Here is a 15,503-nt window from a genome sequence, read left to right on the forward strand (position 1 = left end):
CCGTCGTTTGTGACGTCACTTCGGTTTTCTTTGACTGATGACGCCACCTAAACACTACACACAGCACTAGCTGCTAAACGGGGACAAAGTTCTTTCTCTCGTACAGCACTTGATTTGGCTACTCACCGCTAGATGGCACGATAGGAAATTACAGAAGGATATTTGGCATAATGGCATATATATATATATAGAATCAAATTAAGTTTCAGGCAACCCACAATACAAATGAGGACTACCCACATAATAGTTTTTTTCTTTTGTACTCGTAAATTTTGTCACGAGTAACCGAAACACTGCTGTTCCTAATATATCATACTCTTGAGCATTAATTTTAGAAAAAAGTAATTAACTTGGCTATTGCTGAACGACAACGTTTATGTTCCGATTTTTGAAACCAGAGTAACTGAAATTTTTTGTGTCAAACCTTTATAATTTTTACCATACTTTAGTTTTCGACAAGCCAGTGGCGCACATGACAATTTCACATAAAAAATTAAATGAAATTTGAGGTGCCTCAATTTCAACAAGACTTGTTTCCGCAGTAGATGTGTGATATTACTTTGATATGCCACGGTCAAAATTCGAATTAGATAATTTCGATTTTTCGGCCTAAAAATTTTCATGATATATAGTCCATAATATTTTTTGGACCCAAAAATCGAAATTCTCCGATTCGAGTTGTGATCGCGGCATATCAAAGCTGCGTTGTACGCCTACTGCGGAACCCAATCTTGCCATAATCGGAGCACTCAATTTTCAATAATTATTTTTAGGACAAAATTGTGGTGTACGCCACTGATTTGCCGAAGACCAAATTTTTGAATTAAGTGCATATTATTTCATTTTTTTATGAGATACCTTAGATCTAAAAAATTATACCGACCGATTTTGACTTCGCGAAGACAGTGGCGATCATAGCAATTTTACACAAAAAAAAGTGAAAATCGAGAGCCCTGATTTCACTGGCATTGGGTTTCATAGTAGGCGTACGATACAGCTTTGATATGCTGGAGCCAAAACTCGAATCGGACAATTTCGATTATTTGACCCAAAAATGTTCATAATGTATAGTCCATGACATCCACAGGGCTCGATTTTAATAGTAAAAAACATTTTTATAGAAAAGCAATACGTATATTAATAATGCAAACACTCATATTAACAATAAAGCAAACGGTAATATAAATTAGAATAAAGAGAAGTAGTATCACATAAAGAATTTAGTATAAGTTTGTAGTTTTTAGCAGTACGCAGAAGTATTTAATTGTAGTTTCCTCTTTTTTGTTTAATTATTGTAATAAAAATTCAATAAATAAAATTCTGATTATGGTTGCTATGAAAACACAAATTGATTTTTGGAATTTATAAAATTTTTCAACTAAATAGATCTATTTTTCGATATTTCTCTGTAACAAAAAGGAAATTTGAAACGGTAAGAACTGATTCAACCGTTTTTTGAACAAACAAAAACTTTCATGAAGAATACATTTTTCTTATAAAATGAACAATAAGATACTTTCTCCTCTTGTTAACCCTATCCGGGGACATATTGTAGAATAAATTAATAAACAGTACACCTATTTTGGGACAGAGTAACGATGAAATCACGTTCTGCACATGCATAAGTACGGCTGCTTTTTCATTTTTAATTTATATAATCAACTGCCTTATTTTATGTCTATTTATACTCGATTTAATTCTCTATCCATCTATCTATCTATTTATAATAATCAATTGCAACCAACGAAATAAACTCAAACCTCTCCTTGCACATTTCCATTTTGTAACTTTATTACTCACATCGTATTCATTGTATCACTTCTGCGTAAACGTTAAAAATTCAACACTTAAACTATTTCTTGCAGAACATAAATTTTCTATTCAAATAAAAATTTAGTTAAGCCTACGGAGGCTGAGGACACTCAATGAAGCGCAGTCAATACTTTCTGCAAATTAACGAAATCCAGCTCCAAATTTACTAACCTTGGTACTGCCTCGTCGCTCAAGTGTAGAGGGATTTTAATAAAGCCAACATCCACTGGATCCGTCTCCTTCATGGCCTTTGAATACAGCCATAAAATTATAACTATCTGAAAACATCTTTTTTCTACACAATACCTTGACCATCTCCTTAGTGGGGAACACATTGAAATCAGCTTGGATCCTGCCGCCGTGCTTTCGTTTTACCACTTCTTGGACCACTTTAGCCTGGAATTGCTCGGCCCGCATTTTGAAAGCCGCTTTTTTGTCTGCATCTTGGGCGAAATGTCGTGCCCAGGCTTCTTGAACGTCGGCAGGTTTCACGTTACGCATAGACGGAATAATCGGTTTGGCCATATACATTAGAATTTCCTGAAAATAAACATTTTGCAACAACACAACTTCTGTAATTGAGAGCTTTGACTAAATATCAATATAAAACAGAGAAGTCCTCAAAAGACAAAAAAGAACCTCTCACTTGTTTCAACGCCGCTCCCTCTTTAAACAACTCTTCGATGACCTCATCTCGCGAATTCTTAAACGATGGGAGAGGGGTCATGCTATCCAGTTGCTTCTTCAAGTGCTGGGACTGCAGCTTAATACGTTCGTTCATCTCGTGATGGAACAATTTGCGTAAATTGTCAATCTCCTGCAAGAGCATTGGCGAATCGCGGACAACTGCTGGCATTGTCGGTCCCAGAGATTGCATGGATGAAGAACCTAGAATTCATTTTTAAATCGCTGACACTGCCAATCTGGGTGAAAGTTTACCCGACAAGCTTCGCGATATAGTGGAAGCCTCCATCTGCACCTTCCGGGCCAGTAACTTCATCTTTTCCTTCATCTCGCCTTTCTCATTCTCCAGAGAGTCGATATCTGTTTGCAAATGATCCAAAGTCTCCTCGAATTCCTTTTCCTTCTTCTTGTAGTTGTTGTGCGCCTCCTCGAGTTTCCGTTGCAGCTTTTCGATTGTTAACTCGTAGTCTTTGTTAACGTTGCCTAATTTCTTCTCCGCCAACTCTTTACGAATGGTCATTTCTGAGAGCTGCTCCTGTTTCTCCTTAAGCAGCTTCTTCAGTTCTTTGATATCGGATTCCTTGTTTTCCAGCTTGCTGGTCAAGGTTTTGGTTTGCTCTAGTTCTCTTTTCACGCTTTCGGCTCTTAGTTGAATTGGTGGAGTCGTCTAATAAATATAAACTACTGTTGCCCTATTGAGAGGGTAGAGGGTTGGTCTTACTTTATCATCTTTGCTAGAAGTGAACTGCAATTCGTTGTCCTGAAGAGATTTCGATAGGTTTGTGATTTGATTTACAAGAAGTGACAGGGAGTGTTTGACACTTTGCACTGGGCCTAAGTCGTCCTGCTCATAAACTCTGTCTGAGGCTGTCATGGCGATGTCTTTGAGCTTATCTTCAGAGAGGCCTTTCTCGTTTTCTAAAAAATTGACAATAACGAAATCTTCCAATTTGCAAAGTTATTACAATAAATGGTTGTTGATCTTACATCGAGTGAAAAATGCGAAGCTGAGTGCTAGTTATGTAAGTGCGGCAACTCTACTGTATGCCCGTTGGAAAAAAAATATGGACAGTTGATCACAAGTTAACAAAATGCAAATTTAAGAGTTCTTGACATTATTGTGAAGAAAAATTACTGAGAAAACTAGCATAGAATTATGCTTGCAATGAAACTTATACAAACAGGTTATAGATGACCTGAAAAAACCGTATATGGAGGAAAAACTGACAGGCATTATTCTAAGGTTAATACATTATTAATGCATTCACAGTTTGATAATGGCAAATATAATTTTAAAAATTGCTTTCAAGGAAAATCTCATTAATATACACCAATTTTCTAGTTCTCTAGATTTCTCTAAATTCTAATGATAGACCTTACCCCCACTTGTGGCTAGCACTTGAGTGGCATTCTTGGCTACTTCATGTACAGTCTTCGATACCTTCCCGACATGTTGGAAGCAATGACTGAGATTCTCCAACAAATCTTTTCCTAAACACAAATTAGTAATGTTGGAATCCGTAGGAAGGCGCCTTTTTGCCTGCTTTAACAGTTGCTGCAAATGTTCTGCCGTTGTTATCATATGTTGGGCTAATAGACAAATATCTCCAACGTTAGCACTCTGAAAAATCTCAAATTCAACCATGTCTTGGGACTTAAAAAATGCATATTTTGTACTTGCGAAAGACACCTGACCACACTGGCATCGCAGCTAAATCCATCCACAGCGCTGGACAACAGTTTGATGTGGTCAGAAACCAGCTGGCTCTGATTGAGCTTTTCTTCCGCTCCTAAAAGAGCAGGGTACAAGGTATTGAAGTAATTAAAACACTTTTCCAAAGGCTCTAAGAAGGCGTTTTCATCTAATTGGTCACGCTTAACCATCTCCACAAATCCATCGACTGCTTTCTCTTGAGCGGCCATTTCCGGGTAAGTTCCGCCCACTTTGAGGAGAGCCTCAGGTTTGCATGTCTGCAGCGTATAATAATACTGGCGTAGCACACTCTAGATAAACTCTAAAATAATTACTCCGAACTCTTGATAAAGGACATTAACAACCTGCAAAGCATAAATGTAATAGCTCATCCTGCATCTAAAAGAGTATTGGTCCACTTGATGACCTTTTACGACTGCAGCCCTGTCGATTTTCTCCGGTACCGGAAACTTATCCTTAATTTGCCCCAAAAGAATTTCTGTCTTGAGGATCATCCTGGGAATAAGTAACAGCACCAATACAGCGTCGTGATCCCCGCCTCTGCTCATAAAGGAATCGGGCATGTAAGCACTCAGATACTTGATGTGTTGCTGCAATTGTTGCACATCCAACCGACGTAGCTCCAAATCGATTGCTTTGGTGTGAGCTTTGGTTTCGATAAACATTTTCTTGAAATCGACGATTTCCGGTAACGATTTCACCGGCTTGCTGCTTTCTTTTTCGAGTTGCTGTTGCAAATTCAGAGACTGTTCCTGCAACTGCTGTACCAAAGTCCTAAAGTTTTTAATAGTCGCCTCCCGGTCAGCGATTGTTTCCAGAGCGGCGTCCCTTTGCCGGACTGCTTCACAGGTGGCTGCCATTGACATATCCAACTCTTCACGTAAATCTGCCTCTAGTTCTGCATTGCTCTCCACCAATTGGTCGTTCATGTCCTGAAGCGCCTCCAGTTCGGATACCTCTTCTTGCAACTGCTCAACTTTCTCTTCCAAGGTTAGTTTTTGCTCTCCTAGGATGACCACCATTTCTTCGGCTCCAAGTGCGGCGTCTACCTGCTCTTGTAGATCGGATATTTGCAGTTCCATGGCTTCTACTTTGGCACTTAATTTCTCCTTTGTTTTGCCTAGCTCGGTAATTTCGGATTTCTTCTGGTCAATGTCCTTAAGGAGCTTTTGGTATTCGTGTTTGTCATGAGCAGAGAGATCTCTTAACCTGACTAAGGTCTCTCTCAGCCTGGCATTTTGCTGCTGCAGCTGATTAACTTCGAACGTAGAAATTCCTTGCTGATCTCCTCCTGAAGCTCCTAAAGCTCTTTCCTCCATTTCGGATTTTAATATTTGCAAATCCAAAGTAACTTCATCTAGTTTTTCTTTACACGCCTCTAGTTCAGCTTGCAAGACTTCGGCCTTCTCTTCTGCCATTTCCTTGTCCAGCGTCGCCATTTCGACGGCTTCAGACAAATCCGCCACTTCTTCGATATGTGCTGCCCGGGCTTCCCCCGCCTCTTTGGCCTCCTGTTTAGCGCGCTGCAGTTCCTTTTGAAGACTATTTTGCGCTTCCATAATTTTCGATTTAAATTCAATTAACTGCTCCCACTGTATCTTGAGCTTGTCATAATCTTTTAACTTTTCCTTGTCTTCCTGACGCCTAATTTTCAACGTCTCAATTTTTTCATTCAGATCTTTTAGCTGAACATTTCGATTCTCCAGTTCCTGCTGTAATTGCAGCACATTTAATTTGTCTTCCACCGACGTTATAGGAGTGGGTGCAGCCAGCATGGCTCCAGGAGTGAATTGTGGCTTAAGAGTTTCCACAAAGCCAGTCTGAAAAATGTGTTTTTTGGCAACTTTCTTCTTTGTTTCTTTTATAAATTAGATTTAGAGTTACTTCAACAAATGAGGCCCTTTTAGGTGTCTGTGGCTCATTGGCAGACCCACTGGTTGTGCCTTCAGGGGGCTTTTCTACAGCTGGAGATGCCAAATGACTTATACTGCCAGCTAATGACTGCCTGCTCCCAGCCAAAGATTGACGACTGCTAGCCAATGATTGGCTTGCCAGAGACATTCTAGAGCTAAAGCATTCAATTTTAGTGTTAAAAATGCTGCAGAGGCAATAGATAGGACACACAAAGAAGCTAATACTTTCATTAAATTAGGTACTGGATATGTTGGAATACCACTACTTAATACTTGGGTATGTATGCACAACAGGGTTTCAAAACATTTGTTTACACATGCAACAAGCCTTTTTGTTTTGAATTTTTTTGCATTCCTTTACTACCTGGATGCTGACAATGATGTAAATCCTTTGGATGTCCTATGTCGGACTCTTAAGATTGATGTGAGAAAAGTGGGGAAATAAAATTTGGTTTAAAAAAATGCCAATAAATGGATAGTAAATAATAATATAATTCAATTTTATAATGAAATGGACACTTACGGGGTAGGTTGAGGTTTCATTCCAATTGTGCTTCAGGTAGCAATAAAAATAGAATTAAGACTAAATTAATTCATCCTAAATCAAACTCTTACTTAACAGGTTGAGTTGTTTGTCCTGGACTTTAAGCCGCAACGAACAGATTGATAGTCTTGATTAGTTAAGCAGTTACTACTAATTTTCTTAAGATTCAACTTCAGTTTAATGCTTGATTTAATGCAATTATTTGAAATTTGTAAGAATACTCACGTGGAAGTCCTAGACATGGCAATCTTTGATGGTGGTCTTTCGGAGAACTTTGCAACAGGTATAGGTTTGCCATCTTCGTCAAGTGGTTGAATTTGGTTTTCCCTCACAAATGTTCCATGGTTTGGGTCACACTTTCAAGAATACATGAGATGTGATATGATTGCCATTTTAAATACTTTGATAATGTGAGACACTATAATAATTAAACTTGCTAATGGGATCCTACCTTGAAGTACTCAACTTCTTGCACGGTACCGTCGTTCTTCCCTTTGGCTTCATCAAGGATCACCCCAATCCACTTTCCAGGAGCGAAGTTTGTTTTCCCAATGAAAGCAACAACCCCATGAACTTTCTTAACGATGACCCTTTGGCCAACTTTTATTGAATCGGCCATCAATATGTTATAATTTAACGTAAAACAAAAATCTTGTCTTTATTTTTTACGTACTGAATCGAGAATTTTACATGTTAAGTTTAAAATCCGAGTTTTGATTTGAAAATTTGGTCAAGGATTAAAAAAAAAATTAATCACAAACAGTGGAGTTGACATTACAGTCAATGCTAGTTGCGATGGTCATGTCAAAAACAACTGTTGTCTTATACTGCACCACTCCACTCCATTAGCCCCAGAATACAACGATCCGTAAAGCTGGTCTCGGTATCGATTTTATTAAATATTGAAGTTACAGAAACAACTAAAGTTAATAATAAAATAAAAAAGTATCCTAACAATTAACTGATAATCAACGACGACATATAACTTTATATTTGATAAATGAAATATCTGGACTAACGAAAACTAGGAAAATCTCTGGAATATTCACCAGATGTCAAGAATGCCTTGTTTGTATTAATTTGGCAAGATTTAATTTTATTAAATAAATGGGCTATTCCAATGGCAATGACAATACCATAAGGCGTATTCTCCACAGAATAATAAATATTGCTAACTATTATTGTTTCTATCGTTTATAGAATTCTATTTTTAATTAAAAAAAGATGTTCTTATCATTATTACTTCTATACAGGATGTAACAAATTCGAGTCTATGTATGGGGATTTGGGAAACGGTGAAAGATACAAAGTGGGTTAAATGGAGGCAAAGTTGCGTATTTTGACGCTCAACAATAATTTATTTGCGAATTTAAAAAAATCTGATTACCTTCAGAAATATCCGATAAAAAGTCCATAATACCCCAAAACTAATTTTCGGGTAAAAATACCGATTACACCAGTAAAAAGCCAGACAAAAAGTGCTCTAATAATGTTTCATTATAAGCTTTCTCCGTATAATGGTTTTCGAGTTTTTTGACAAAAATGAAAATTCAAATTATTGGTTTTCATCGGATATTTCCGAAAATATTCGGATTTTTAAAAATTAGCAAATGGATTATTGTCGAGCATTGCAGTACGCAACTTTGTCTTCATTTAACCGACTTTGCATTTCTTACCATTTTGGGATCTCCATACGTAGACTCGAATTTGATTACACCCTGTATAAACTGCCTTGAGATACTTATTAATCTTTATGATGTCCAGAGTGTCAGACCCTTGACTTCGATTGACCTAGTATTATTATCTTATTACACAGTTTTAACTGCTGAAAGAAAATATACAACATCTATAAATCAAGACCACTTATTAAATTGCCCAAGTTTTCAAAACGGTCCTACAGCCAGTTTTTCATAAACGGCTAAGGTGACATAGACTGTCAGAACACCCTGTATATTACATTGTATATAAATGCATTCACAATTAATCTTTTTTGGTTTTTAACGTCATGAAAAAATTTGGCGGGGACTATTATTTCCTTAGAACCCTCCATGTATGTGCTATCAACAGATTAGTTATTTTACGTATGCAACATAAAATTGCAACATAATAAAACTTCATTGTTCATTAAACACACTTTCGAAAGCCGTTTCATAACATTCGTAATTCAAAACACCATTTCATGCTTATATTTAAATTGGATTGATATTCATATCATGCATTGACTGAAAGATACGAAGCAATCCGTTTTTGGCATAATAAGTTAATAATTAATTTTAAATTAGTTAACAATACTGAAGACTGAAGGCAGTTCAAACTAGTATCGCCACCACCAATTTGATGTTATTGATATGTAGGTAGTTAAACAAGGAGGCAAAGTTTGAATACTTGAAATTTCCTGTTAAATGGTTCTTGTATCCATAAACGGTTCTATTAGTTTATATTGCTTTTGAAGGACTGTCATCATGATTTATTACAAGAAGATCCATGTGTTGTACATCGGAGGTACCATAGGCATGCAGAAAAACCATATAGGTGGTAAGTGGCAAGAATTGAAACGCAGGCTGTTTCTGGAGGAAAATATTGCGTTGAACATAATTAATTTAAATTCTGAGATTTTTCAAAACTATTCAAAACCATCAGTCCGATTAAGAAAAATTCAATACGTTTTTTGTCCCTTCCTTCTTTTCTACAAGGCAAGTTTAGTAGAAAGTGAAAAAATGAAAAAGGAAGAATAACATTGAGAGGGTTCCATTTAAAAAGACCTGGCCCTGCAAATATTTCAATGCGACTAGATCATATTTGTATGTGATATTTTCCTTCATTAATTAAATGTTGACACACATAAAAAATCATTTTTAAGTCGCTATTAATGGTACCTACCATAGTATACATACAATCAACGGCATAAGTGAGTACACACAATAGAAATTGAAAGAATAATATATTTAAGATAAACTAAATAATGAAAAAGATTTTATAAACATTAAATATAGATAAATATGTGGTTACGTAAAAACATGGTAATAATTGTAATTATCCAAATGAATTACAAATCGATTTATAGATGATTGCCTTATAACAGAGCTTTAAAATAGAGGCAAAAGTCAGTAGACAATATTACAAGTCGGCGTGTTCCAATGCATTTTGTTAACATTAACGATAAAAATTAATACTTTGTTGGTCCACCATTGGCCTTGATGATAGCTCTTAATCGTCTGGGCATAAAATTAATTAAATTTTGTATAACAGTAGGCAAAATTGTATCCAATACTTCAAGTAGTGCAGTTTTGAGAGAAGTTGCGCTTGTAATTTGTTTAGAACGCACCTTCCTGTCCAATATTTCCTACAGATTCTCAATTGGATTGAGATCTGGGGACTGGGGTGGAGTATGGAGTTGTTTTGGAACGTTGTATAATAATCATTCCTTGACCACATGGGCAGTGTGCTTGGGGTCATTATCTTGTTGAAATACCCATGACCCCTGTAAACCTAATTTAACAATATTGGGCCGTAAATTGGCTTTTAGGATATTCATATATATTGTTTTATCCATTATTTTGTCAATAAAAACCAACTGCCCCACTCCAGAGGCTGCCATTGCACCCCAAACCATTACGGAAACTCTCCCGTGTTTAACGGTGCTCAAGAGATTTTTGGGATCCAGCTCAGAATTTTTCGTTCGCCATATTTTTGATCTCTTTTTTTGACCAAATATCTCAAATTTACTTTCATCTGTAAAAAGAATCGTGTTCCCAAATTCTAGTGGTTCTGATAAGTATTTTTTTGCAAAGGCCACTCTGAGGGTTCGATTTTTAGCACTAATAGCTGGTTTTTTACGGGGTATACGACCATGGAAACCTTGCGAATTGAGTGCTCGCCAAATAGTACTAACATTTATAGAAGTCCCCTTCTGTTCTGACATATCCGCGGCTAATTGCACTGCACTGATTTTAGGATTTTTTTTAACCGTCCTTGTTATATCGCGTATATCAAGAGGTGTTAATTTCCGTGGACGTCCTGAACGAGGTTTATTGCGCACACTACCCGTAGCTTCATACTTATCCCAAATTTTTTTTATAGTTCTGTAATGTCTCTTCACTATATTTCCAATTTCCCGAAAAGACTTGCCCTCTTGCCGCAAGGTTATAATCAGTTTGCGTAAATCTTCTGATATTTCAGTCCTTTTATGATTTTCATTACGTTTTGCCATGTTGTTACTTATTGGATATTGTATCAACAGCCAAACAATTAACAAATCGTACGAATTACTTCTTCACTGCATGCTACTTAGTTTTAATTGATCTCTAATACGCAGACTGTGTACTTATTTTTGCATCGTATTTTATGGAGTCCTGTGATTCCCCAAACTCTACCTTGTTGCCAATTGTATATAAACATGTTTTTAAACGGTAATTATGAAGACAATAGAACGAACATTCTACTGTATTCATAACTTTAAATAAGGTTTTTTAAAAATTTTTTACTACGGGATAAATTGTACAATTTTTGTATACTCACTTTTGCCGCTGACTATACTTGTATCAACAATGATTGGCGAATGGCGATGAACAGCACCACGTCTGGTTCCGAGAAAGCGTTAAACCGTTTCTATGTAATTCCCCGATTATAAAAGGCGCAAATTAAACTTTTCTCAGATATGCATATCACAGTGTTACAGCAAGTGTCCATTTAATTCAACTAATCTAATTTATATTTTTAACATTGGAAAAAAAATGCTGAGGCTGAAAAAAGTGTGTGTAATACATTCTGGAGGCACTATCGGCATGAAAAGAAACAAGGACACAGGCAAGTAGGCAAATCTGTGCAAGTAAAGTTCGCTAAGTAATAATAAATAATATTTTTTTCTTTAGCACATCTAAGTGAATTTCAAACTTTAATCGAAAAAGTCTGAAATAAAAAAATAAAAAAAACTGAAATTCGCAACGAAAACGTGTTTGAAAAAAAGTGCAGGAATGAAAACGTTTGAAAGGTATTATCTGCATTATACAGGGTATTTAACAAAGAGATACTCCTTATCCACCTAATTTTTTGATGGAATACTTTGCAACTTATAGGTCTTATTTCGAACAGACTGCGAATTTTGCATTCAAAATAAACCCAAGCTTCCGGAAACAATTTAACTCAGGGAAAATAATCAATTCTTCCAAAAATTGTTTGTTATTCATTAATTTGTACGTTTTCGTTACCAGGAACTTAAACATTGTGTCTTCTTTTTCAGCTTACACCCCAATCCCTAATGCATTTCTTGATAAGATTAAAGATTCGGAAATGCATGATGCAAAGTTGGGGGAACAACTATGTTTAAATGATAACGAGCTCATTTTATCGTAAGTGTGACTTATTTTATTGTAAGCATTTATCATGTAATTATCTGCTTACTTTTAGTCCTTGACAGTTTGATGAATGTAGAGTTATTCATCAAAACCAGCATATACAGTGCCTTGCAGAAAGTACGCACTATATGGGATTTTATTTAATTTGAATTCATCAGGAAATTTTATTCTTGGTAAAAGTTTGTGCATTCCTGTAAACTCAAAATGCAGTTTGCAAAATTTGTATATCTCATTTCATATGGGGGAAATTCAAAAATTACGAAAATGGCTCATGAGCAAAGTACCTTTATTTTTAATTTTAGAAGAAAGACGTATTATGACAAGTTGTTTAGAATTAAAAGATAAGCCCAACAATGAAGTTTCAAGTTTCTATTCCATAAAACACTTTTTCGGATTTTTTTATGATTTACCCTGGAAAGAAAATAAAACAAATTTATTTAATATGCCCTTTCGTTTCTGAGAGGATTAAAAAATACAAATATTATTTGTTAGTTCCGAATTTTTTTAACTCTGAAAGAGTGTTTTATGGAATAGAAACTTGGAATTTTATTGTTGGGCTTATCTTTTAATTCTAAACAACTTTTCATAATGCATATTTTTTCTAAAATTAAACATATTTTACTCACGAGTCATTTTCATAGTTTTTGAATCTGCCCCATATGAAATGAGATATATAAATTTTGCAAACTACGTTTTAACTTTGCAGGGATACACAAACTTTTACCAAGAATAAAATTTTCTGAGAAATTCAAATTTTAAAAAATCTCATATGGGGCGTACTTTCTGGTTTTCTTTTTCTGCTAGTCACTGTATGTGAAACTCATTTTTTTTTCAACATATTCATGATACATTTTTCAGGGTTAATTTTTCCGATACAAATATTGTATACACAATTGAAGAATACGATCCCTTATTGGATTCTAGCAACATGTCAGTTAATGAATGGGCAAGAATTGCCAAAGACATTGAAGTAATTTGATGATGATCGTTTACTTATATATCACTCATAAAAATAAAAACATTCATTTACAGAGAAAATACTACGATTTTGATGGATTCGTAATCTTACACGGCACCGACACATTAGCCTTCACAGCATCTATTCTGTCATACATGCTGGATAATCTGCAGAAGCCAGTTATAATCACGGGATCACAGGTACTATATGTATTTCATAAATCTTGGATTTTGTTCTATGTAAAAAATAACTCGCAGATCCCCATATTCGAAACAAGAAACGACGCAAAGGGTAACTTCTTATCTTCCCTGATATTGGCTGGATGCTATGATATTCCTGAAGTGTGCGTATTCTTTTCTAACAAGCTCTTACGAGGAAACAGAACAACCAAAATATGTTCCAACATGCTGGACGCTTTTGGTTCGCCGAATTATCATAACTTGGCTGATGCTTCAGTTAATGTAAATCGTAAGTATTGGACTTACGATTTCGGAATAATTTCAAATCTCTATCTATAATAATAACTAAGATCGAACATGCGATTTGAGTCACCTAACAGGACCATAAGGCTTAATTTTATAATTCATTCGTTTTCAGTATATCAACATTACATTCGGAAGCAGACTAATGGCAACTTTCGGGTAAATGCAAATTTAAATAAACACGTTGGTACAGTAATAATTTTTCCAACAATTACAAGTTTTCAGGTAATAACCAATCATTACTCACTACAGTAGTCTCATTCAGTATAGTCAACAGTGGTGCAACTGTCGCTCTTCATCCGTTACAGGCTCATTTAATTTTAGCTTGAATCATTTCTTATGCCTCCTACGAAAGGCTTAATACTACAAAGTTATGGAGCTGGAAATATTCCTTCAAAAAATCAAACTGGATTATTGAAAGTACTGAAAAATGCCATAAATAAAGAAGTACTTATAGTCAATGTTACACAATGTTTCAAAGGAGCAGTCAATGCTGCATATGAAACGGGTATGGTAAGTAATATTTCAATGACTTGAAATAGGTACGCTTTAACAGTAATTTGTTACTACGCATGAATAATTCTATTTGGCATAACCAATTAACTTGATTCAAATGGGTGTGTACTGTCTACAGCTGTATATGTTGACATACATTTTGTCATTTCAGTGAATTATCTCAAAAATTAGAGAAACTAAAACTTAAAATTTTAAATGTTATATCGGCTGTTAAAGTCATGTTACAAAAAACTGAAACACCTTGTAGACTAAATTTCGAAAGATCAAATCTGAACAGCCTTTAATTTAATTCGTAAACAAAATTGTTAGTGCTAATTCGAATATTTGATGGCTTAACGTCCGCGTTCCCTCAATAGGAACTTCACAAAATTGGTGTAATTCCTGGGCATGATATGACATGGGAGGCCGCTTTCACTAAAATGATATGGGTCCTGGGCCAACCAGGAGACTACAACACAAAAGTTGAGGTAGGTAAATAGATAATGCAGAAACACAGCTATTTGTCTAGATGGCTTTCAATTAGTCGATGTGCGAAACGTCTCTAACGACTACTTAATAATAACTATGTATTGAACTTTTTTTACTTCCTTGTTTTTAGATGATGAAGTCAAATCTTCGTGGTGAAGTCACAATTTAAAACCCTTATAAATGCAGGTTCGACTTGCACTTAAATATAGCCCCAAGACGAAATTGAAACCGAACTGAACCTGGGTTACATGGCAAAATTCAAAACATTCTCAATTTGCGTAGAAACATCTCAAACATTAGTATGGAGTTCGAAGTTTTAACGAAGCATATATGAAAATCATACGTAGTTTAGTATACAAACTGTGTTGTAATTTGGAATGCCTTATTACAAATTAAACGGCTTGAAATTGGCAAAATAAATTTGGTAATTTATTTAGATTTATTAAGTTAAACATGGATTACAAAATCAAAGCCACAACTCCCACGCAAAAAAGTATATTCCAAGATAGATAGATTAACAGGATATAAAAGTAGCAAATACATACTTAAAAAACTCCCAATTTGTTGCAATAGAAACACTTAGATTCTGGGGGGAACTTGGAACGTTAATTGAAATCTACTCAATTCTCAGTTAAGTAAATATATATGTATATGAAAGTGTGCACAATGCATTTGAGTTTTATTTAAATACACAGAATACAAGATGGGAGCAATTTAATATGCTGACCAAACTAACGCGGAAAAACATAGGTACTAAAGAAACCTTCAAATAAATAGTGCAGCAACCTTCAAATAGTGCAGCAACCTTAAGAAGGTGCCATGCATCGTATAGATTCGCTGCCCGTAAAATATCCGTAAATTAAATTTTTTTTGTGATGAAATATCGAATGCAATTGGACTCCAATTTAGAAAATAAAGATTTGCACCAAGTTAACTGATATAAAATGGGTCATTCAATCGAAATTGATTCGTATTTTCACTAAAGAACAATTTAGATAAAGATTTTCATCGTAGTATTATAAACAAACTACAAATCTTAGGCCCATTTGATGGCATGC

At 35.3% G+C, this 15,503-nt stretch overlaps 2 protein-coding genes across 2 annotated transcripts; one reads left to right on the forward strand and one right to left on the reverse strand.

Moving 5' to 3' along the window:
• Nucleotides 1–1,112: 1,112 nt before the first annotated feature.
• Nucleotides 1,113–7,426, reverse strand: DCTN1-p150 (dynactin subunit 1). Its single transcript, XM_066406339.1, has 11 exons — nucleotides 7,119–7,426; nucleotides 6,893–7,023; nucleotides 6,095–6,278; nucleotides 4,555–6,030; nucleotides 4,174–4,500; nucleotides 3,877–4,117; nucleotides 3,218–3,414; nucleotides 2,752–3,163; nucleotides 2,459–2,700; nucleotides 2,119–2,352; nucleotides 1,113–2,060 (listed from the first exon to the last, which is right to left on the reverse strand). The coding sequence occupies exons 1-11, from the start codon at nucleotides 7,284–7,286 to the stop codon at nucleotides 1,923–1,925; spliced, it is 3,750 nt and encodes a 1,249-aa protein (XP_066262436.1). The 5' UTR covers nucleotides 7,287–7,426; the 3' UTR covers nucleotides 1,113–1,922.
• A 1,435-nt stretch (nucleotides 7,427–8,861) lies between these two features.
• LOC136419825 (L-asparaginase 1-like) lies at nucleotides 8,862–15,237 on the forward strand. The gene is made up of 10 exons (XM_066406391.1): nucleotides 8,862–9,017; nucleotides 9,120–9,202; nucleotides 11,907–12,015; nucleotides 12,880–12,991; nucleotides 13,054–13,179; nucleotides 13,237–13,447; nucleotides 13,577–13,686; nucleotides 13,786–13,974; nucleotides 14,334–14,444; nucleotides 14,576–15,237. Coding segments are annotated over exons 1-10 (1,092 nt in total). The 5' UTR covers nucleotides 8,862–9,015; the 3' UTR covers nucleotides 14,615–15,237.
• Nucleotides 15,238–15,503: the final 266 nt, after the last annotated feature.

Source organism: Euwallacea similis, chromosome 3, assembly GCF_039881205.1.
Source record: "Euwallacea similis isolate ESF13 chromosome 3, ESF131.1, whole genome shotgun sequence".
Lineage (NCBI taxonomy): Eukaryota > Metazoa > Arthropoda > Insecta > Coleoptera > Curculionidae > Euwallacea > Euwallacea similis.

Coding starts and splice junctions, on each gene's coding strand:
- DCTN1-p150 (XM_066406339.1), bottom strand. CDS start 7,286: ATGGCCGATTCAATAAAAGTTGGCCAAAGGGTCATCGTTAAGAAAGTT. Junction 3,415..3,876: donor AGTGCTAGCCACAAGTGGGG/GTAAGGTCTATC, acceptor TCAATTTTTTAG/AAAACGAGAAAGGCCTCTCT. Junction 2,701..2,751: donor TATATCGCGAAGCTTGTCGG/GTAAACTTTCAC, acceptor AATGAATTCTAG/GTTCTTCATCCATGCAATCT.
- LOC136419825 (XM_066406391.1), top strand. Junction 13,448..13,576: donor TGCTTCAGTTAATGTAAATC/GTAAGTATTGGA, acceptor ATTCGTTTTCAG/TATATCAACATTACATTCGG. Junction 14,445..14,575: donor ACTACAACACAAAAGTTGAG/GTAGGTAAATAG, acceptor CCTTGTTTTTAG/ATGATGAAGTCAAATCTTCG.